Source organism: Labrus bergylta, chromosome 8 (assembly GCF_963930695.1).
Source record: "Labrus bergylta chromosome 8, fLabBer1.1, whole genome shotgun sequence".
Taxonomy (NCBI): Eukaryota; Metazoa; Chordata; class Actinopteri; order Labriformes; family Labridae; genus Labrus; species Labrus bergylta.
The window spans coordinates 32,113,160-32,138,065 of NC_089202.1; the positions used below are offsets into that span (position 1 = coordinate 32,113,160).

At 45.2% G+C, this 24,906-nt stretch overlaps 1 protein-coding gene across 1 annotated transcript in view; it reads left to right on the forward strand.

Moving 5' to 3' along the window:
* Window positions 1-10,092: 10,092 nt before the first annotated feature.
* Window positions 10,093-24,906, forward strand: part of LOC110004776 (uncharacterized) — a 55,578-nt gene continuing 40,764 nt past the window's right edge. The window contains exons 1-2 of the mRNA XM_065958039.1: window positions 10,093-10,750; window positions 17,584-17,749. Of these exons, the coding sequence (XP_065814111.1) occupies window positions 10,707-10,750; window positions 17,584-17,749 (210 nt within the window). The 5' untranslated portion in view covers window positions 10,093-10,706. The remainder of the gene's footprint in view (window positions 10,751-17,583; window positions 17,750-24,906) is intronic.

Here is a 24,906-nt window from a genome sequence, read left to right on the forward strand (position 1 = left end):
GCTCACATGTCTCATGTTGTTATTTCTAAATGTTTTTAAAAACTTGTGTTTAAACAAGTTGTGATTTGTTGCATGTTGTAAATTAAAGGTTGACTGCTCCATGTCTGTCTCAGGCTCTCACTGTTTGTACTGCAACAGACGTTCAGTCAAATCCATCACTGGACTGTTTCTGAATCTCCTTCAGGTCCGCCTGTGACCCGAAGGAGATTCAGAAACAGTCCAGGTGGATGAGCAGGTCCTGGTTCAGGAGGATTAAAGGAAGAATGTGTGACACATCAATAAATCATAAAGTCTCTCCTGTGTAAATGTGTCTCTGAGTCCTGACTGTCTACAATGAGGGAGAAGCTCGAGTCCCGCTGGCTGTGTTGTTGTCAGAGCCGTGTTTACATGGACGGGACGGCCGGCTCCTCCCCTTGTGTATAAAAGCTGTTTTAGTCAAGAACTAGAGAGAAGAAGAAGAACATACTCACTGATTATTTGGATGTTAGTAAGAGTTTTTAGATCACGCTCATTCTGTGTCAGTTTACATGAAATGTGAAGCTACGAGCTAACTACAGAGCGCTAACATTAGCATGCTAACACAACAATGTGAAGCTACGAGCTAACTAAAGAGCGCTAACATTAGCATGCTAACACAACAATGTGAAGCTACGAGCTAACTAAAGAGCGCTAACATTAGCATGCTAACACAACAATGTGAAGCTACGAGCTGACTAAAGAGCGCTAACATTAGCATGCTAACACAACAATGTGAAGCTACGAGCTAACTAAAGAGCGCTAACATTAGCATGCTAACACAACAATGTGAAGCTACGAGCTGACTAAAGAGCGCTAACATTAGCATGCTAACACAACAATGTGAAGCTACCAGCTAACTAAAGAGCGCTAACATTAGCATGCTAACACAACAATGTGAAGCTACGAGCTGACTGAAGAGCGCTAACATTAGCATGCTAACACAACAATGTGAAGCTACGAGCTGACTGAAGAGCGCTAACATTAGCATGCTAACACAACAATGTGAAGCTACGAGCTGACTGAAGAGCGCTAACATTAGCATGCTAACACAACAATGTGAAGCTACGAGCTAACTGAAGAGCGCTAACATTAGCATGCTAACACAACAATGTGAAGCTACGAGCTGACTGAAGAGCGCTAACATTAGCATGCTAACACAACAATGTGAAGCTACGAGCTGACTGAAGAGCGCTAACATTAGCATGCTAACACAACAATGTGAAGCTACGAGCTGACTGAAGAGCGCTAACATTAGCATGCTAACACAACAATGTGAAGCTACGAGCTGACTGAAGAGCGCTAACATTAGCATGCTAACACAACAATGTGAAGCTACGAGCTGACTGAAGAGCGCTAACATTAGCATGCTAACACAACAATGTGAAGCTACGAGCTGACTGAAGAGCGCTAACATTAGCATGCCAACACAGCAATGTGAAGCTACCAGCTAACTAAAGAGCGCTAACATTAGCATGCCAACACAACAATGTGAAGCTACCAGCTAACTAAAGAGCGCTAACATTAGCATGCTAACACAACAATGTGAAGCTACGAGCTGACTGAAGAGCGCTAACATTAGCATGCTAACACAACAATGTGAAGCTACCAGCTAACTAAAGAGCGCTAACATTAGCATGCTAACACAACAATGTAAAGCTACGAGCTGACTGAAGAGCGCTAACATTAGCATGCTAACACAACAATGTGAAGCTACGAGCTAACTGAAGAGCGCTAACATTAGCATGCTAACACAACAATGCGAAGCTACGAGCTGACTGAAGAGCGCTAACATTAGCATGCTAACACAACAATGCGAAGCTACGAGCTAACTGAAGAGCGCTAACATTAGCATGCTAACACAACAATGCGAAGCTACGAGCTGACTGAAGAGCGCTAACATTAGCATGCCAACACAACAATGCGAAGCTACGAGCTAACTAAAGAGCGCTAACATTAGCATGCCAACACAGCAATGCGAAGCTACCAGCTGACTGAAGAGCGCTAACATTAGCATGCTAACACAACAATGCAGGACACGTGATTGCAGCTCGACTTGGAGGTGTGTCTCTGGAGGAGGGCGGAGGCTTCAGTATGGAGGAGGCGTGGCCTAATAGCAGTTTGTTTTGGATTCATGCTGGAGCTCAAGGGCGACACCTACTGGATCAGAGAGTCGACCCATTCTTCCTTTAACGTGCTCCTTCTCCTGAACCGTCTCGATTAGCGTCTTCATGACTAACATCATCATATTGTTTAAAACTATCGTTTACCTTCAGTGATAAATAAAAAAAATATAAAAACTGACAGAGCCGACATCAGTGTCTGTGGAGCAGCCTCAGCCAATCAGGAGGCAGCTAGTCTTTGTTTACTTCTGACCAATCAGAGAGCATTTTGGTCCTCTTGTAAATGTTCCCGTGTGATCGATGATTCAGACCAGTGCAAACGATAAAGAGATGAGAAAACATCCTGAAAGTGAACTCTGACTGGATGTGAGGTGATGTGAAGAGTTAATGTGTGAAAGACACTTTCACAAATCTTTATTTCTGTGAGAGTTTCAGTTTTTTTGATCAAACCTTCAGTTTACGAACACTGACGTCTGTTACTTCTTATTTTTAGACGTGTTAAACTATGAATCACATCATTCAGCAGCAAAAACAGAAACTGCAGGTGAGACGTTAAAAATAAATGTACTGCTGTAAACACTCAGCTCTGCAGGCTGATGGAAACCTGTGTGTGTGTGTGTGTGTGTGTGTGTGTGTGTGTGTGTGTGTGTGTGTGTGTGTGTGTGTGTGTGTGTGTGTGTGTGTGTGTGTGTGTGTGTGTGTGTGTGTGTGTGTGTGTGTGTGTGTGTGTGTGTGTGTGTGTGTGTGTGTGTGTTTGGGGAGGGCATAATGGGGAAGTATGAGTCATGGCCGCCTCTCGTCCCCCTTCATTTCCTGAAATCAGCAGCTGCAACTACGAGTCGGAGTTGTTTTATATTTTTGGGGAGGGGGAGTGTAACATGTCTCAAGTCTGTGAAACAGGTCCAGGTCTAGTCTGCAGATGAGCCCGGGTGAAATTTCAAGTGATATCTGGAGTCTTTTGAGACACAGCTGGGTAAAGTTTCAGGATGTTTGAGACAAGTCCAAGTCGATTCTCAAGATCTGTAAAACGGGTTCATGTTGGTTCACAGGAGCAGACCAAGTCCAAGTTAAATACCAAGTCTTATTATGTCAGCCGAGTAAAGGCTACGGAGGCGGTCAAGTCAAGTCTCCTACCTTCTGAAACAATTCTCAGCCAGTTCCTTCACATGAACGAGTCCAAGTCAAATCTTAGGCCGAGCCAGGTCTGCATCGAGTCTTTATATGTGATGTTTTGATCCAGCAGATGTCGCCCTTGAGCTCCAGCATGAAACCAAAACAACTCGCGCTGCATTGTTGTGTTAGCATGCTAATGCTAGCGATCTTTATTATGCTGGTATCTTCACACTGCATGTAAATTTACCTGAAATGAGCGTGATCTAGAAACACAGTTAAGCAGTGAGTACAGTATGTTATTCTTCTTTTCTCTAGTCCCTCAATTAAACAACTTTTATACACGAGGGGAGGAGTCAGCCGGCCGTCCTGGCGATGTAAACAAAGTGAAGATAGGACTCTGAAAACTCTGAAAACATCACAGACAGTGGGACTCGGGTGTTACACCCATTGTAGACAGTCATGACTCACAGAGTTATTTTCAGAGGATAGACTTGATTTCTACATTTAAGTGTGAACAATCACATTTAAAGACTTTAATCCCAATAACAGAAGAAATATCAAGTCAAATCTCGAGTCTTTTCAACCAACGCTGTTTAGAGTTTAAATGTGTTTGAGACAAGTCAAAGTCGATTCTCAGGCTCAGCAAAGTCCAAGTCTCAAGACCTGAAAGACAAGTCCAAGTCACATCTCAAGTGTTTAGAGACCCGGTCTGTTGAGACAAGTGGAGCTGAGACTGAAGTCATGACCGAGTCGTTATGACCGAGTCGTCCTTTGAGTCTTTCATGCTCTTCATCCTGAACAGAAACACGAACACATGACAGCTGATGGTTGTGAATAAAGTTTGACCAGGTGAGGATTCATCGTGGTGATAAATCCCAGAGACGCTGTTTCTTTTCCTCTGAACAAGTCGGCGTGACCAGCAGCTGAATAAAGTCTCCTGAATTTGTGACTAAATCGCTCTCAGAGATCACATCAATAATTCAAACTGCAGCAGCGCCGAACCAGAGGAGAAAAGACTCGAGAGTCAGACGAGGAAAAGGGCAGAATGGGCGACGCAGCAGAGCAGAGAAGGCAAAGAGCCAAAGTTGACTCCTGAAGATGTTCAAGGTTTTTCCAATTGACCTTCTTTAAAAGCTAGTGTCTGGTTTAAACTGTAGCAATGCATCATGGTCTATCAGATCATCATGAGAGAAATAATATCTCTATAAAGTTTTTTTCATGTGTTTAAACTTGTTTTTTGTTACTGAATCTGACAGATAATCCTCCCCTCCTCCTCGGGTAAGGTGGTGTTACAGACTTCAAGGTGTTTTGGGGATGCTGTCAGACAAAATTAGGTGCAATAAAAAAACACAGTATTAACTTCTGAGCAGGGGCGTCTCCTGGATTTCTGGGCCCCCTAAACAGATCTCACATCGGGCCCCTCCCCCACAGCTTCAGCCAACCCTGAGCTGTAGAGTGCTGCAGGGACAGGAGCGTGCCTATGTTCCCACATTTCCTCTTTCATATATTTGAATCAGATTTTATCCCCCTTTCTCCCAATTTGGTAACCCTAACCCTAACCCATAGGGGGCTGACCCCGCAGGGACGACGTGTTTATGTAGGACAACTGGAAGTTAGCATCCCTCGACAAAGAGTGTATGTATAGTGTTGGAGTCAAGACCGCAACATTTAGAGAGCAAGACAAGACCGAGACATTTAGGGATCGAGATCGAGTCAAGACCAAGACCATAAGTATCTCTGAAAAATCCTCCTCTTGTGTTTAGGGGGCGTGTCCACTCAGATCGTAACACCGGGAAGGTTGCGGCCGTAACCGGAGGATAAAAATCAAACTACAAATATTCTTTTAGAAAGAGGATTTTTCCTTCTAATCACAGGACATCAGTGGTGGTTTTGACCGGTCTTAAAATCCAGAGTCCGTCCAGTCTGAGACTGAGACAAGTAAAAATTTTTTTAAAAAAAACGTTCGGTTCCGAGACGAGCCCTTCAAAAAGACGAGGACACTACAACACTACCTCTGTAGGAACTCTACTGAAGGAACGACACCACCTCTGAGTTTCCAACCAGTAGATGAGTTTCCATGTTGGTTTGATGTGCCAGTGCCCCCCCACCACAATACATCCATGCTTCTGAGATGTGTTGGAGTACGAGTGCAAAGAGGACAAATAAAAATGAACTAGTAGTCACTAATATCTGCCACATATCCCAGTTTGAGTAGATATAATAATAAGTAGGACAGAATCATTGATCTTACAGTGTTTGGTTTTTTAAAAGCTGAAGAAACCGTTGTTTGTTTCTACAAAGTGAGTCTTTAACAGCTTTATTTGTTACCATGGAGACATGAAAACAGCTCTTCGCTCTTCCGCATCCTGTGACCACAGAGTGGTTAAACACACACCAACGGAGACACACAAAAACCCAGTTTCACACGTTGAGCGGTGGGAAGTGAAGCTGAAAACTGCAGCTGCTTCTGACGGAAACTTCAGATGAAATATGTAAAAGAAAAGAATCAAACAATCTGAGAATGTAATAAGATTTAAGGAGCAATCTGTAACTCTGCCCCCTAGTGTTTAAAATGGGTACTGCAGTCTAAATTCTAAACATCATAGAGAGCTGCCCCCCCCCCCTCCTCTAGAGTGGATCCTCACTCAGGTCACCATGTGGTGGACTCTGAAGCTTCAGTGTTTATCCAGCTCTGCATGGGTCTGTAAACCTTTCAGCATCTCCAATATTGATCCTAGTTTGAGCACGTTTCTGCTCGTGGAGCTTATTAGAAACATGCAGAGGCTTTTTAGGTCGGGTACAATCACTTCTATCTGAACCACTTCTCTTGACCGCTTCCATCACTGCAACACCTGTTGACCTGATAACTGCTCTCATATCTGACAAACAGAGGGGCGTCCAAAACGGCCGTGTGGGGGGGTCTTAAAAGCACCTACCTTCTCTGGTCCAAACAAATCCAGAGCATTCAGGACCAGAATCTAAAGTTAGAAGGAGGACATACTGGCTGCTGCATTGTTGTCAGAGAAGCCAGCACTTCAACATAGCATGTTTCCTTAATGATCAGAGAGTAAGATACCTTTATCATCTCACTCTCTACACAGCTCACTGATTGGATCTTTAACTAATCTTGTGAAGTTGAAATGTATTTTGTTTGTGGTTTATATCAGTCGTTTGTATAGTTGTATCATTTAATTTTTTGGGAACCTTTGCAGGAGTTTCATGTCTGTTTAAAGAGTAATATAATCTTCACTGCAGTGTGAGATCTCATAAGTTCTTCTGTAAATGTTTCTCAGTTTTCAGTTTCACATGTAGGTGAGCGGGCCGCAGTGAAAGCCTCAGCTCCACCACAGGAAGCCGCCGCACTCACCAAACCTCAGAGGCTTTTATGGTCATTTAAGATCTGCGTTTGAAGCAGAGCGCTGAGTGCTTCATGATTCAGTGTTTGTTTGTTTTTCTTTGAATTCTTCTTTTCAGGCGCTCTTATGATTTTTAAACTCCCGTGGTTGTTAACGTCTCCTCTCGTGGTCGATGTCACGGTAAACCGTTCAGATGTGCAGAGCTGAGTTTTCACCTCCACGTGTGACAGAGAGCAGCTGACACCATGTTTGTGTTTCTGTTACGCTTCAGTGGTTTCAAACTCTGACGCTGGCTCAGAAAACTCAAACAGCATCCACATCAGAACCAGGACTAGAGAGGCACCCCCCTCACACACACACACTTTGCTGCATGTTTTGCTCTTTGCAGCTAAACTAAGGAACACTTCTTATAAACTAAAAGGACAGCCGTGTGTTTGAGGTGTTGATCAGGTGTATTTTGTGTGACAGTGAAAAAATTAAAACTACAAACATGTGCGTTCAAACATCATCACATTTATTTCCCTGTAGGTTCCACCTTTCTCCAAAACCTGAAATACTTTTACATACATCTACATCTCTTTATTTCCATGTTTATTTCCGCCTGGTGAACATTCGCGTTTCATCAGGATCCTGATCGGGACAGAATCTGGATTTGGAGATCAGGAGTCAAACAAACTGAATGGGACGTCCTTTGTTGTGACTGAGCCCGTTGACTTTACAGTGAGACGTGTTGATAAAAGAGGGGCCCCCTCTGACCCCCCCGGGGGGCCCCATGGCCTGAGTCTGTAGTCCCTATGTGCTGTGATTGTTTCCTGGAGCGTCACAAAAACAGAAACACATTTTAGGAAACATCATGAAAGAGAAATCACCTTCTGACTTCATCCAGTTCATTATAGAAACCTTTTCTCTTGCGAATGTAGAATGAATAAATACATTCTAAAAATGGTGGAAATAATAGAAACAAAGTGAACCTCTGGCTCCCCCTGCTGGACAGGACACACACACACACACACACACACACACACACACACACACACACACACACACACACACACACACACACACACACACACACACACACACACACACACACACACACACACACACACACAGCAGAAAATGAAAACAGAGTGAGCACAAACTAAACTGTTTGAATTAAACAGAAGAAGTGTTAACAGTTTAAAGTAAAGTTTCAAGAAATGTGTTTTATTGTGAAAACCCGTAACCTCTTCCTCTTTCTCTGGCGTGGTTCTATACTGTGTTCATGTGGGCTTGATGTTTACATCTATCTGTAGACTAAACGTTTTATTGGTCTTTACCTCTTTTTCTTTATTACAGAGTTATTGTTTTTGTGCTGACGTGCGTCATGTTGATATCTCATGTTTAGAGTCACTTATTGGTAATCCTCCTGTGACTGCTCGAGACCTATCAGGTAAAATAATTGTTGTTTTCACTTCTGCATTTTGTAATATCTATGAAGGTCCTGTGGACTTCTATCATCATTTTTTTTCCATAGCCTAATTTCTATTTTGCTGCTTTTTTGTATCACATGACCTGTCAGGTGACCTCAGGTTGTGACCTGTCAGGTGACCTGTCAGGTGACCTGTCAGGTGACCTCAGGTTGTGACCTGTCAGGTGACCTCAGGTTGTGACCTGTCAGGTGACCTCAGGTTGTGACCTGTCAGGTTGTGACCTGTCAGGTGACCTCAGGTTGTGACCTCAGATTGTGACCTGTCAGGTGACCTCAGGTTGTGACCTGTCAGGTGACCTCAGGTTGTGACCTGTCAGGTGACCTCAGGTTGTGACCTGTCAGGTGACCTGTCAGGTGACCTCAGGTTGTGACCTGTCAGGTGACCTCAGGTTGTGACCTGTCAGGTTGTGACCTGTCAGGTGACCTCAGGTTGTGACCTCAGGTTGTGACCTGTCAGGTGACCTCAGGTTGTGACCTGTCAGGTGACCTCAGGTTGTGACCTGTCAGGTGACCTCAGGTTGTGACCTCAGGTTGTGACCTGTCAGGTGACCTCAGGTTGTGACCTGTGTGTGACCTGTCAGGTTGTGACCTGTCAGGTGACCTCAGGTTGTGACCTCAGGTTGTGACCTGTCAGGTGACCTCAGGTTGTGACCTGTCAGGTTGTGACCTCAGGTTGTGACCTGTCAGGTTGTGACCTGTCAGGTGACCTCAGGTTGTGACCTGTCAGGTGACCTCAGGTTGTGACCTGTCAGGTGACCTGTCAGGTTGTGACCTGTCAGGTGACCTGTCAGGTTGTGACCTGTCAGGTGACCTGTCAGGTTGTGACCTGTCAGGTGACCTCAGGTTGTGACCTGTCAGGTGACCTCAGGTGTCAGGTTGTGACCTCAGGTTGTGACCTGTCAGGTGACCTCAGGTTGTGACCTGTCAGGTGACCTGTCAGGTTGTGACCTGTCAGGTTGTGACCTGTCAGGTGACCTCAGGTTGTGACCTGTCAGGTGACCTCAGGTGTCAGGTTGTGACCTGTCAGGTTGTGACCTGTCAGGTGACCTGTCAGGTGACCTCAGGTTGTGACCTGTCAGGTGACCTCAGGTTGTGACCTCAGGTTGTGACCTGTCAGGTGACCTCAGGTTGTGACCTGTCAGGTGACCTGTCAGGTTGTGACCTGTCAGGTGACCTCAGGTTGTGACCTCAGGTTGTGACCTGTCAGGTGACCTCAGGTTGTGACCTGTCAGGTTGTGACCTGTCAGGTGACCTCAGGTTGTGACCTGTCAGGTGACCTCAGGTTGTGACCTGTCAGGTGACCTCAGGTTGTGACCTGTCAGGTGACCTCAGGTTGTGACCTGTCAGGTGACCTTAGGTTGTGGTATCAACAAAACACCGGAAATCAGTTTGATTAACGGTCAAGACAAGTGGAGAAAACGTTAACGTGACGTCATCTTCAGCCTGAACATCGCATAACGAAATCATTTATAAAAGTTTACTCTGTAAACACGGACTAACTAGCATACGGAAATACAACTTTTCAGGATCCGGTCATCCTTTCAAAATAAAACCTCATCTAACAGAACAATTCCGTCTTTTATAAAACATCCGGTAGATAATACTTACGTGCGTGCGTGCGTGTGTGAGTGTGTGCGTGCGTGTGTGTGTGTGTGTGTGTGTGTGTGCGTGCGTGTGTGTGTGTGTGTGCGTGCGTGCGTGCGTGTGTGCTGCTGTGTGCGTGTGTGTGTGTGTGTGTGTGTGTGTGTGTGTGTGTGCGTGCGTGTGTGCTGCTGTGTGCGTGTGTGTGTGTGTGTGTGTGTGTGTGTGTGTGTGTGTGTGTGTGTGTGTGTGTGTGTGTGTGTGCGCTGCTGTGTGTGTGTGTGTGTGTGTGTGTGTGTGTGTGTGTGTGTGTGTGCGCTGCTGTGTGTGTGTGTGTGTGTGTGTGTGTGTGTGTGTGTGTGTGTGTGTGTGTGTGTGTGTGTGTGTGTGTGTGTGCTGCTGTGTGCGTGTGTGTGTGCGTGCGTGTGAGTTTTGCATAAACACACGTGTTTGAACAAACTGATGCACAGCATTAGATACATACTGTAGTTGTGTTTATGTGTTACATAGATGTATAGGCATGATTGAAAGTCATTAAAAGCATCTGATGAGTTGATTGTAATAACAGTTCCACTGTGTTCATGCAGGTAGAGTGTGCAGGAGTTTACCTGCTGCAGTTTTTGACAATTGAAAACATGAAATGATGCAGTACAACTTTGCTGCTGTGGTATGGAAACATGTTTCAATATAATCAGATTTGTGTTTGTGAAACATTGTGAACGACATGAAGAACAGATGGGAACAAGCTGAAACTGACAATTATTATTATTTTATAAGTATAAGAAAAAAGGGTCGACAGTGGAAGAAGAAGTGTTGTTGTTGTTGTTGTTGTTGTTGTTGTTGTTGTTGTTGTTGTTGTTGTTGTTGCTGCGTTACCCTCTGTCAGTAGAGGATCTGAGCTCACAGTGATCCTCTCCTCCCTCAGGTGAGCTGACAGGATGCTGCGGTTTCAGGAGGTGGATTCATTCCAGGCTCCGCCCCCTGGCAGCGGTGGACTGGTTGCTAAGCGATACAGCATCCTGCAGAGTCTGGGCCGGGGGAGGTTCGATGTATCTGGTTCTGGACACCAAAGCGTCAGACGGAGAACAGCTGTGAGTCACACCAACACGTCACTGATTGGTCCTCTGAAACGTTCCTGCAGCTTTAGCAGACATGATGCTGCAGTATTTTACTCTTTTAATACTTTTTAAAGAACTCATCTGTAGGACTTCTGTTGGCTTCATCTCCTGAAGTCCTGAAGCTGCAGTTCTTCAGAGAGCCACTAGATGGCAGTGTAGGCTCTCTCTTACACACATCCCGTGTGCAGCGTGTCCCTGTGGTTGTGTTTCACCTCGACCTGCTCACCGTCAGACGTTTCACCAAAACAAAGACGTGTCATCAAAGAGGCACAAACTGGAATGTCTCCAGAGCGTTCTAACATCTTTGTTCTTTTAATCTAAACTGGATTTTAATCAGGCTTCATGAAACTCACTCTGATACTAACAGTTTCAAAATATGACGAGGGGTGCGGGATGTTAATATTTAAAGTAATGCACACATATTTATTTATCCCTCATTGCTGCAGGGAGAACACACTGAGACTGAGGTCTGTTTTCCAGTGTTGCTCTGCAGCAGGACAATAAAAGACCCAAAGAAAAATACACATTTCTACAATCACAACACACAAAATAATTACAGAAACATCAAATACATATTCAGTTTTTACAAACCTCATGCCCTGATGACGGGGGGGGGAGAGAGCTGACACAAAGCACAAAGAGTGTGTCGATGCAGAGAGGTACCACGATCCACACACACACACACACACACACACACACACACACACACACACACACACACACACACACACACACACACACACACACACACACACACACACACACACACACAGGAGGTGGATAAAAACGTAGGAATGAGTAAATCGAGCAGATGTCTGTGACCGCTCTTATTTTGTTATATCAAAAACAAAAACAAAAAGTCTGTTTGATTTAGTGAAAACTTAACGAGAGGGAAGAGTATTCGTGCAGGACGAACCGAACAGAAGAGAAACGTGGAGCGTCGTTCATACGTCCACCTGAACACACACACACACACACACACACACACACACACACACACACACACACACACACACACACACACACACACACACACACACACACACACACACACACACACACACACACACACACACACACACACTAAGTGGTCGGTGTTGTCGACTGCAGCATTTACTGAACGCTGATGCTTGATTTACAGACGAGAGCAGAGGGGTGTGTGTGTGTGTGTGTGTGTGTGTGTGTGTGTGTGTGTGTGTGTGTGTGTGTCTCTCTCTGTCAGTTAACATGATTTCAGTCTCATATTACAGATTATAGAAAGGACCACAAATCTCTTTTGACCGTATCCTGCAGAATCCACGTCAGCAGCTGTTCTTCATTGTAGAGAATAAAGCTGAGACATCATTTTAAAGGACCTTATAACTTAAAACTCTTGAAACTCAAGTCCTCAGAGTAATTTGAAATATTGTGCTAGTAATCCCAGAGATGGGTTGATGCAGCATTTTCACTGGTTTTTGCAGAACTTGCATATTGCATGAATATCTGCGAGTCCAACCCCTGACTCCCTTTGCTGTCGATGGCGATGGATAATGTTTCTCATCCATGATTGTTCAATTTGAAATGTGTGCTGCATCATTTAGTTTGGCTTTTACTGCCACCTACTGGCTTTATAGTGAACTGCACCGTAAGCGACGTGTCTTTCAAAACTGTCATCACAGCTTACTACACAGCCATCTTGATTCTGTCAAATCTGCATGGATGCACGATGAAGTTATTTCTGCTGCTGAGTGAAGGTGTTTAGTTATTTTCTGTCACTTGTGTTTTATGAAGTGTGAGATGTTCTGAAGAGTCAAACTTTTACCTGAGCAGGACGAGCTGCAGCGTGTTTGTTGCTCGAGGGCACTGAGGCAGGAGGAGAGTTTTCTGACTGACCGCCTGCTGCAGGAAGAAGCTGGAGGAGTCTTTGTGTTGTCAGAGAAACAGATGGTGAGTCGGTGTTTGGAGCCGTCATCTCTGCCCTTTCACCATCTGACAGGTCTCACCCATCATCCCCCTCCTCCTCCCCCGTCTCTCCTCCTCTGCCGGATTTAGACTCGGTGCCCCGATCAATGTGTCAGCGTTTGCTTCACAACTTTTCAGCTCAGATGTGAAGGCGACGTCTTTACTGAGAGTCAAAACAAAACATGAAGAAGAACCTTCAAGGAGCACAAATGAAAAGAAGACGTCTCCAGGTCTGTAGTTCAGAAAGGCTCCTGACGTGCCGTGACCGAGGCTGTCTGTCAGGATGCGGTATCCATGGAAACAGAGGAGCAGCGCCTGTTCACTTTGTCAGCTGAAGAGGCTTTGTGATCTCTCCACACACGGGAACATGAAGTCACTCAAGCTGTGGCCCTGAGGAACACCAGAGGAGGTTTCATTAAAAAGAACCGACTCGAGGGACGCTTTCTACAACATCTGATCAGATAATGATGCAGGAGCTTCACCTCACTGTTCCATACCTTTAGAAACATTATAACCTTACAGGATCTGCGGCAACATTAGACGCCTAGAGCCGCCCAGCATGTGGGAAGATGGATAGAGTTGGTTTCAGGGGGTGACGGACAAAGAGCGGGTTTAACACAATGATGCTTTCCTAAACTTAACCAGGTCGTTTTATATCTTTAAATTAACTAAACTGTCTGTTTCAAAGCACCTCTTGGATAAAAAACAGAGACCTCATAGATTTTTTTGATCATTGATAGTGTGCTCAGATGGCAAAGAGTACCCTGAAATAGATTGTTTGGGGTACCTTGAAACTGATTTTTAAGGATAACTAAAACGGTCCAATAACTCAACACTCTGCAGGATGATTTTGTCTTTCTGTAACAAATACTTTGAGGTGACTTGAAACAGTCTTTAAAGGGTTTCATATAGAGGTGAGTGAGAGAGATGGTAAAGTGTACTGAGGATAAAAGGTACTTACACAGAACATTTGGTACCTGAAGTCTTAAGATCTTTAAGGTTTTCGGAAACAGATAATTGGTGATTCATTGTTTTTTTCATTTAGAAGTACCTTGAAACAGTCATTACAGGGAATCTTATAAACCTTCTAAAGGGTACCTTGAAACTCCTCTTAAACTGTAATTTTAACAGATACCAGTGGTTATCAGAAACAGAGCTAATGGTACATTAAATCACACTTCAATGGGTACCTTGAAACAGTCAGTACATCACGCTTCACACATATGTTGAAGGGTATCCTGTATCAGAAGCTAAAGGGAGTACCTTACACAGATCCGGATATGTACATAGAAACCAATGCTTACTGGTTCATTGAAACAGACACGACAAGGGTACCTTGAAACTGTTGTTATAGTATAGTTTACAGGGGTACCTTGAAACAGACCTCAAACCAGAGGCTGAGGGATACTGCAATGTACCTACACAGAAGCTAAAGGCTTTTTGAAACAATGGCTAAAGGGTACCTTGAAACTGTTGACACAGTATATCTTGCACAGGTGGTTACGGGGTACCTTGAAACAGATCCTTAAAGAAACCCTGAACCAGAGGCTAATGGATACCGTCAGACATTTGTTAGAGCTACCTCACACAGTAGCATTTACAAACAATGGCTTAAGGGTACCTTGAAACAGACTCATGTGTGTACCCTTGTGTAATGATGTGTCTCAGTGTGTCTTCGGGCGCTCTGCTGTCCTGTGAACTCGTCGTAAACAGTCTGTCAGCGAGCTGCTGCTGGGTGATCGATCCCACACCTCAGAGCTCTGAAGCTGCGTCCTTTTCGCCCACCTGCTGAAAACTTTACAGCTGGCTTTATATTGTCTCAAAGTGTGGGTGGGTGTGTGTGTGTGCGTGTGTGATTTATGCACTTCCTGTTTGGCTCTTTCAGCTCAGCGTGCATGCAGAGTTGAAGGCGGTATAAAAAAACAAAAGTTGTTGAGAGCCTCCAGCGCTCAGACGATGCTCACAGTGCGAGTCTAACACCTGCCAGGACAGGAAACAGAGCTGGAGCAGCTCCCGACGGGCCGCGATCGACTCCCAGAGAGAATCAGAGCCTGGAGGACACACTGAGGCAGACATCTTCATCCCCTCCTCCATCATCATCCTCACCAACCCCTTTATTGTCTCACTGTGATGTTTTAAATGGGGGAGTCAGAGGGGGGAGAAACTGCTGTGATAAAGCAGAGTGACAGCCCGCTGAGGGAGGACACAATTGTTTTCCTTCTCTTGTTTTCTGGTATTGATCTGATTTATTTCACTCCGAGCAGCAGTTAGTCTGACCTGGACCTGCTGCTCACCTGATCCACAGGTCATAGACTCTGCATGATACCTGCTGACAGTTGAACAGAGACAAAACAAGCTTGTGTTTCCATGAGAAGCTGTACACACATCTCAGGAGAACTACAAGATCAGAGAAGAACTACAAGATCACAGGAGAACTACAAGATCAGAGAAGAACTACAAGATCCCAGGAGAACTACAAGATCAGAGAAGAACTACAAGATCAGAGAAGAACTACAAGATCACAAGAGAAGTACAAGATCAGAGAAGAACTACAAGATCAGAGAAGAACTACAAGATCCCAGGAGAACTACAAGATCAGAGAAGAACTACAAGATCAGAGAAGAACTACAAGATCCCAGGAGAACTACAAGATCACAGGAGAACTACAAGATCAGAGAAGAACTACAAGATCACAGGAGAACTACAAGATCAGAGAAGAACTACAAGATCCCAGGAGAACTACAAGATCACAGGAGAACTACAAGATCAGAGAAGAACTACAAGATCACAGGAGAACTACAAGATCAGAGAAGAACTACAAGATCCCAGGAGAACTACAAGATCACAAGAGAACTACAAGATCACAGGAGAACTACAAGATCTCAGGAGAACTACAAGATCACAAGAGAACTACAAGATCACAGGAGGACTACAAGATCACAAGAGAACTACAAGATCACAGGAGAACTACAAGATCTCAGGAGAACTACAAGATCACAAGAGAACTACAAGATCACAGGAGGACTACAAGATGACAGGAGAACTACAAGATCACAAGAGAACTACAAGATCACAGGAGAACTACAAGATCACAAGAGAACTACAAGATGACAGGAGTACTACAAGATGACAGGAGAACTACAAGATGACAAGAGAACTTCAAGAATGTGCACGTTGCTTTGTCTTTTTGAGGATGATTTGTTATGTGGGTAAAACTCAAACCCTCCGTGCTTGTGCTCCAACTGAACGCTTTTAGTCGTAGCTTGATCCAGTTCCAATCTGAAGGTAATGTACGTTAAATCTAAAATGTTTCCATGAGTCATCGGAGACGCCTTGAACTTTGTGTTTTGACACTTTGAGTGAGCAGAAGGTCAAAGATTTCAGACAAACCTTTGCTTAACGAGTTTCAGGATCCGCCAGCTGCTCAACGACCAATAGAACCACTTTGATTCTTTGTCGAAACCAAAGGCATGCTGGGAAATTAAATTCACCGCCTGACATTTTCTTCAACAACCAAATTTCATTTCAATACTTCCTCCCATTTTCTCCACATAATGTGCACAGAGAGCTCTCTTTCTTCTTTCGGTGTGGGGCTCTTCTCCGAGGCGGGAGCCGACTCTCTGTTGCTATGCAACAAAAGTGAACTCCTCTTTGAAGTGTGACGCTCTGATAGAGCTGAGATGTTTCTGACTTTCTCTGCAAGGAGAAGAAGACAAAAACTCAAGCTGGGCTGTTGACAGCTCCGACAGCGAGATGTAAACCTAAAGGCATCGTATCGACAGGCTGGAGGGTTTAAACCGACAACGACTCAGAGTTTAAAGGTTTGAGGAGAAGACCAAGAAGAAGAAAAAGAAGCAGAAGAAGAAGAAGAAAAAGAAGCTGTGGAGGGTTTGGGAGGAAAAGTCTCTGAGCCTTAAAAACACAGACTCACTGAACCAGCAGAGATCTGAAAGTCAACAAGAAGACTCGAGTCAGAATGATTAAGCGTTGACAGCAGACTCTGTGTTCACTCAAACAAAAGATTGTTGATTTGCAGACTTCTGAGCAAACAGTCAAACATCACATTAATGTGAGCTAACTGTTAGCTAACCTTCAATAAAGTTAATGAAGAGAAAACTGAACTGCCAGTTAACCTGGAATAAAGTAGTGAAGCAAATAACAAACAAACAGATCCAGAGCATTCAGGAGCAGAATCTAAAGTTAGAAGGAGGACATACTGACTGCTGCATTGTTGTCAGAGAAGCCAGCACTTCAACATAGCATGTTTCCTTAAAGGTGACATATCCTCCTCTTCTTCTTCTTCTTCTTCAGTGTAAATAAGTCTCAGAGCTCCTCAAAACATGTGTGTGAAGTTTCTTGTTCTAAATCCAATCTGATCCTGTATTTGAACATGTCTATAAACTCCTCTATTTCAGCCCTGCTCAGAACAGGCTGTTTCTGTGTCTGTACCTTTAAATATGTAAATGAGCTGTGTCTGACCACGCCCCCTCTCTGGAAGGGCTTGGGTATACTCGGTCTTTCTCTCTCTATGTCCTATTGTTTACGGTGAGAAGGCAGACTCAGAGGGCAGAACAAACACCTAGCTGTGGGAGTGTCACCCACCTGGGGGAGGGGCTACTGCCCTTTGTGATGTCATGAAGGGAAAATCTCCAAACGGCCTGTTTGAGCACACATTTTCTGAAAAGTGGAGCAGGAAGAAGACGGAGAGGATGGACTTTTCTCATCATTGGGGGGTTTGTAGACTAGAGGAACATGAAGTGGATTTGATAATTAAAGCTTGCAGTGTGAACGTTTAGTCTAAAACCCAATACAGGTTCCATCATTGTTCTGCCTCCCTCCTGACCTCTGACCTCTGTCACCTGCAGCAAGGTGTTGAAGCAGATCCCTCTGGGCGACCTTCGACTCGATGAGACCGTCAGAGCGACACAGGAAGCTCACCTGCTGTCTCAGCTGCACCACCCGGCCATCCTCACCTTCTACCACAGCTTCCTGGAGGGAGACGCCTTCTGCATCATCACCGAGTACTGCCAGGTAACACACACACACACTCTCACTAACGAGATGAAACACAACTCTAATATACAAACCTGTTAGCTGCACCACCTGACCGGTCTGAGCGGCTCTGTTTGGGTTTGTCTCCTCCCTCTGGATCTTTAAAATGAGGAGGATTTGTTGCTTTATGACCATCAAACTGAATTTTCTGCTTTTGGTTCTTGGTTCAAAAAACAAACACTGTGACAGGTGAGACCTGCTGCAGAGACCAAGTCCAGGTAAAACATCCATGACACTCTCATATAAAATGATTTAAGAGCTTCCATCCCTCCATCTTCTGCGTCTCATCGTGGAGCAGGGTCGCCGTGGCAGCTCCTGTCGGGGGATCCTGAGGTGTTTCCTGGAGAGATGTGATTTAAAAATCTCTCTAGCATGTTCTAATATCTCAGAGGGGTTTCCTTCTATATGAACATATCTTTATTACCTCCACAAGAAGGAGGATCCCACCTTACCCTGCTCCATGGGGGTCAGCGTCTAAACCTTGAGCTCCACATCCTCCTCCTCTCTGACGCTGAGCCCAAACAATCCTGTTTCAAACTCTCCTCTCTCAGATTTTGGCTCACTCCCCAAAAGCTGGAGAACACAGGAGAGGGTTTGAGCATTAAATCGAAGTCGCTCCCTGGTCAGTCCATCGCCCACGCTGCTGCTGACGCTGCACCATCGATCACACGCTCAACTTCACCGTCACTGGAGACCCAATCACTGAGAAACGAGAACTCCTTCTTTTAAACTCTTTATAAACAGTTTAGTTCAGAAACAAACAGATTATTCTGTGAGCGTGCTGCGTGTGTTTTTAATTTTGAGCATCATCATGTTTGAAGATAACAGCCCAACAGCTCAAGAAACAGGAATTTAATTATCAAAAATAACAAAAAATAATAAAATCAAACGGAGGGATTCAAAGTGGAAGCTTTGATAGCTGCAGCCGTCAGTCTTATTACATCAGGAAACTGAGGCTTCTGTCTTTTGCTCCTTCAGCGCTCCTTAATGACAAACCTAAAATAAATAAGGTGCCAGTTAAAGTTGAAGACTCTCAGGCGACAGGTTGGAGCAGTGAAAAGGCTGCTGGGATCAGCTGTTTGAATAATCCTGTTTTAATAAATCGTAACCTAAGCAACCTTTATGTTTAGATATTAGGGAGCATCACTTCACTATGACCTAAATTATAAATGAAGCCGTGTCGGACCCAAAATCAGGTCTCAAATCGTCGAGCGTGTCTCAAACTTTCATGTTTTATTTACTGACAGATCTGTTCAGCTGAGGTTTTACAGAATCCAGAGGGACAAACATTTGAAGATATCCAGAAAGATGACGAAACTAAAAGATTTGATTGCACAATTATGAAGGGAAATTAAAGGAGCAGTATGTAACTCTGCCCCCTAGTGTTTAAAATGGGTACTGCAGTCTAAATTCTAAACATCATAGAGAGCTGTCCCCCCCCCTCCCCTCACTCAGGTCACCATGTGGTGGACTCTGAAGCTTCAGTGTTTATCCAGCTCTGCATGGGTCTGTAAACCTTTCTGTGTTCTAACCTCTCTCCATTTTTCAAAAGCATCTCCAATATTGATCCTAGTTTGAGCACGTTTCTGCTCGTGGAGCTTATTAGAAACATGCAGAGGCTTTTTAGGTCGGGTACAATCACTTCTATCTGAACCACTTCTCTTGACCGCTTCCATCACTGCAACACCTGTTGACCTGATAACTGCTCTCATATCTGACAAACCGAGGGGCGTCCAAAACGGCCGTGTGGGGGCGTGTCTTAAAAGCGCCTACCTTCTCTGGTCCAAACAAATCCAGAGCATTCAGCAGCAGAATGTAAAGTTAGAAGGAGGACATACTGGCTGCTGCATTGTTGTCAGAGAAGCCAGCACTTCAACATAGCATGTTGGCAAAAAACAATCCTCAAATCTGCAGAATCAGCCTTCATCACTTTCTGCTCTCTCTCTGTCTCTCTCTCTCTCTCTCTCTCTCTCTCTCACTGAAGTAATAAAGTGAATCTCTCCTCCTCCTCCTTTCTCTCGTGTTTCCACCTTTTCATTCTTCTTTCTTTTCATCGTGTCGTCTTGATTACAGCAGGATCGCTCTCCACTCTCAGCCTCTCCTCTGCTCTAATGAATCTCATTCTGCCTTCATCTCCTCCTCCTCCTCCTCCTCCCTCTCCTCCAACATGTCACTCGGCGGTGGTCCCCCCTTGTTATCGGACCCCCCCCCCAGCTCAAACATTTCCTAAAGGTTTATTCCCCCCCCCCGAACAGACGACACATTTCTCTGCTGCTTTCTGATCACTTTGCTGTTTTTCAGTGTGAATATAAACACAGAAGCTGCAGACTCTCTCAGGAGTCAGTTACCAACACACACACACACATGAGGACGTCCAATCAAAGAGCCCCCACACACTCAGACACCCTCACAGCTATTGTTTCTAGTCAGACCATTACCCACAATCCCCTGCAGAGCTGAGGAGGGCTCTGGGATTCCTCTGCAGCCTATTACAGAGAAAAGAGAAGAAAGAAGGAATATAGCGCCCGGTGCCGAGCGAGAGGAAACACACAGAGAAAACCTGAATACCCGAGCTGTTACTGGACAGATTTAAACGATCACATCAGATTTATTCAGGATCAAATCTTCCCAGAGACATCGAGAGGAAACTGTCATCACTACAAATCAGACATGTTTGTTCCTTTAGTGGCTTTCCTCTCCTCTGAGTTATTTAATCACTAAAGTTTGAATCAAATCTACATCATGTTGTAATGAAAGCTGAACTCTGAACTTCAGTTTGAAGGTCAGAAAACATTATTTATAATCCTTCTCATGTTTATAACAGGTGAATGAAATAAAGGAATAAAAATGAAGCCTGTGAAATGAAACAGTTTCTTCCTCCAGACTCTCACTCTGATGAACACTAAACTCATTTTAACTTCTACTTCACTGATCGTTACTGTAGTGGCTATTTGTCCAAAAGAAAACAAATGTAAATAAACTTAATATCAAACATAATCAAATGACCACTGATGCACCATGGGGGATGTGATGTACGCAGGCAAAAGAAGTCCAGTGTCCATGCAAGAGATCTGCGTTTATTTGGTGGTTTATTTAAAGAAAGCAAACAAAAGAACAGAAAATCGTGTCTCCTGCTGCCTCTCATAGGCCCACCCAGGTGCATGCTGGTCCTCTACCTGCCTCTGGTGCCAACAGTCTCACAAAAATACGAATGCAAAATTTAATTTACTAAACAAATAACTACCAAAAGAAAATATTACCCAAAATCTATTCTAAATAAAGAAAACGTGTGGAATAATTAAGTAAACAACACAACACAAATATCAGTAAACTAAACACCAAAACTCTCGCAAAGAGGTGAGACACGCCCCTTATTATGCAAATTATATGAATATATGAATTAATGATATTATCCCTGCCTGGATACTCCAGGTAACGAGCGTGTTCTGACACATTGGTGCCTACTGTTGTCTCTAAAGTCTGGCTCACACCGTGCGACCTGATTGTTGGGCACGGCCGGAGAGCTCACACTGTATGAGTGAAATCGGGATGGAGCGTTGACAATTGTTAATAAAGTTTAATTTGAAAGAAACAAAAGGCGACGGTTGGTGAAAGAGAAGGAAGTGGAAGTTGTTGTAGTTGTCCGTGCTCTGACAGACCTGTAGCGTCTGCCAGAGGGAAACATGTCGAACAGATGAAAGCCGGCGTGTGAGCCGTCCTTCACAATGTTTTTTGCTGTGTTCAGGCAGCGGGAGTTATAAATGTCCTTAAGTGAGGGGCGTGTGCAGCCGATGATCTTTTGTGCTGTGTTTATTACTCTCTGAAGCCCCTTTCGGTCTGCTTCAGTGCAGCTGGTGTACCACACTGTGATGCAGTACAGCAGCAGGCTCTCGATGGAAGAGCGGTAGAAGTTCACCAGCAGCTTCTCATTCAGGTTGTTCTTCCTGAGCACTCTTAGGAAGTGCAGGTGCTGCTGTGCCTTCTTGGTGATCTCAGAGATGTTGGAAGTCCAGGAGAGGTCAGCAGAGATGAGGGTGCCAGGAACTTGAAGGTTTGGACCCTCTCTACACAGACACCGTTGATGTGGAGGGGAGCTGGGTCTGTGCGGTGCTTCCTGAAGTCGAAGATGATTTCCTTTGTTTTCGTTGTGTTCAGGGCCAGGTTGTTCACTGAACACCACGTTGTCAAATTCAGGATCTCATCCCTGTATGCAGACTCGTCTCCCCCTGAGATTAGTCCAACCACAGTGGTATCGTCTGCGAACTTGACGATGGTGTTACTGGGGTGGGTTGGGCTACAGTCGTATGTGTAGAGGGAGTAAAGTAGTGGGCTCAACACACACCCCTGTGGAGAGCTGGTGCTGAGTGTGTGGGTGGAGGAGACGTGAGGGCCAAGTTTAACAGTCTGGGGACGGTTTGTGAGGAAGTCTTTTTTCTTTTTTTTAAGATTTATTTTTGGGCTTTTTGTGCCTTCAATGCAGAGAGAGGACAGTGGATAGAGTCTGAAACCAGAGAGAGAGAGGACAGTGGATAGAGTCTGAAACCAGAGAGAGAGAGGACAGTGAATAGAGTCTGAAACCAGAGAGAGAGAGAGGACAGTGGATAGAGTCTGAAACCAGAGAGAGAGAGGACAGTGGATAGAGTCTGAAACCAGAGAGAGAGAGGACAGTGGATAGAGTCAGAAACCAGAGAGAGAGAGGACAGTGGATAGAGTCTGAAACCAGAGAGAGAGAGGACAGTGGATAGAGTCTGAAACCAGAGAGAGAGAGAGAGAGGACAGTGGATAGAGTCAGAAACCAGAGAGAGAGAGAGGACAGTGGATAGAGTCTGAAACCAGAGAGAGAGAGGACAGTGGATAGAGTCAGAAACCAGGGAGAGAGAGGACAGTGGATAGAGTCAGAAACCAGAGAGAGAGAGGACAGTGGATAGAGTCAGAAACCAGGGAGAGAGAGGACAGTGGATAGAGTCAGAAACCAGAGAGAGAGAGAGGACAGTGGATAGAGTCAGAAACCAGAGAGAGAGGACAGTGGATAGAGTCTGAAACCAGAGAGAGAGAGGACAGTGGATAGAGTCAGAAACCAGAGAGAGAGGACAGTGGATAGAGTCTGAAACCAGAGAGAGAGAGAGGACAGTGGATAGAGTCTGAAACCAGGGAGAGAGAGAGGACAGTGGATAGAGTCTGAAACCAGAGAGAGAGAGAGGACAGTGGATAGAGTCTGAAACCAGAGAGAGAGAGAGGACAGTGGATAGAGTCAGAAACCAGAGAGAGAGAGGACAGTGGATAGAGTCAGAAACCAGAGAGAGAGGACAGTGGATAGAGTCTGAAACCAGAGAGAGAGAGAGGACAGTGGATAGAGTCTGAAACCAGAGAGAGAGAGGACAGTGGATAGAGTCTGAAACCAGAGATTGAGAGAGAGAGGACAGTGGATAGAGTCTGAAACCAGAGAGAGAGGACAGTGGATAGAGTCAGAAACCAGAGAGAGAGGACAGTGGATAGAGTCAGAAACCAGAGAGAGAGGACAGTGGATAGAGTCTGAAACCAGAGAGAGAGAGAGGACAGTGGATAGAGTCTGAAACCAGAGAGAGAGAGAGGACAGTGGATAGAGTCTGAAACCAGAGATTGAGAGAGAGAGGACAGTGGATAGAGTCTGAAACCAGAGAGAGAGGACAGTGGATAGAGTCAGAAACCAGAGAGAGAGGACAGTGGATAGAGTCAGAAACCAGAGAGAGAGGACAGTGGATAGAGTCAGAAACCAGAGAGAGAGAGAGGACAGTGGATAGAGTCTGAAACCAGAGAGAGAGAGAGGACAGTGGATAGAGTCTGAAACCAGAGAGAGAGAGAACAGTGGATAGAGTCTGAAACCAGAGAGAGAGAGAGGACAGTGGATAGAGTCAGAAACCAGAGAGAGAGAGAGGACAGTGGATAGAGTCTGAAACCAGAGAGAGAGAGAACAGTGGATAGAGTCTGAAACCAGAGAGAGAGGACAGTGGATAGAGTCTGAAACCAGAGAGAGAGAGGACAGTGGATAGAGTCTGAAACCAGAGAGAGAGAGCGGGGAATGACATGTGGAAAGGGGCCATGGGTGGAAGTGAACCCGGGCCTACCGCTCGAGACGAGAGTCTCAAGACATGGGACGCGTGCTCTAACCATTGCGCCACCAGCGCGCCCCCAGGAAGTCTTTTATCCATGAACAGGTGTGTGAGTGGAGGCCTAAGTCTGACAGTTTTTTAACCAGAATGTCCGGGATGATTGTGTTGAAGGCTGAGCTGTTGTCGATGAAAATTAGCCTTACATAGCTCCCCTGGTGTTCCAGGTGGTTCAGCACAGTGTGGAGAGCTATGGCTATGTGGATCTGTTTGCTCTATAAGCAAACTGGTGTGGGTCGAAGGTCTAAGGAAGGCTGGCTTTGATGTGGTGTAAAACCAGCCTCTCAAGGCACTTCATGATGACCGGTGTCAGAGCAACTGGACGGTAGTCGTTGAGGCTGTCTGTGGTTGATTTCTTGGGCACGGGTATGATTGTGGCTGATTTCAGGCAGGATGGTGGCTTGTGACAGGGAGAGGTTGAAGATGCAGGTGAAGACTTGTGAGAGCTGGTCTGCACAGGTTTTGAGCACCTTCCCTGGTACTCCGTCTGGGCCAGCTGCCTTTCTGGGGTTTACTGCTCTTAGCACCCGTCTCACTTCGTGCTCCTGTACAGTGTGTGTGACTGTGCTATGTGCTGGTGGAGGCTGAGGTGGTGTGGCTGTGTGGAGCTCAGTTTTTTCAAACCTTGCGAAGAAGCACTTCAGCTCCTCTGCCAGCGAGGCGTCTGAGTTCCCAGGTGTGATGTTGCAGCCCCTGAAGTTTGTGATTTGTTGTATGCCTTGTCACACCTGTCATGGGTTGTTGTCAGTGAGGTGGTGCTCTATCCTCCTCCTGTAGACCGACTTGGCATCCTTGATTCCTCTCTTCAGGTCGGCTCTAGAAGCACTGTACAGCGCTCTATCACCTGGCCTGAAGGCAGAGTCGCGGTTTCTAAGCAGCATTCGGACCTGGCTGGTCATCCAGGGTTTCTGGTTGGGAAAAACCCGGATGCTTTTTTCCACAGTGACATTTTCAATGCAGTACTTGATGTAGGTCAGTACTGTCTCTGTA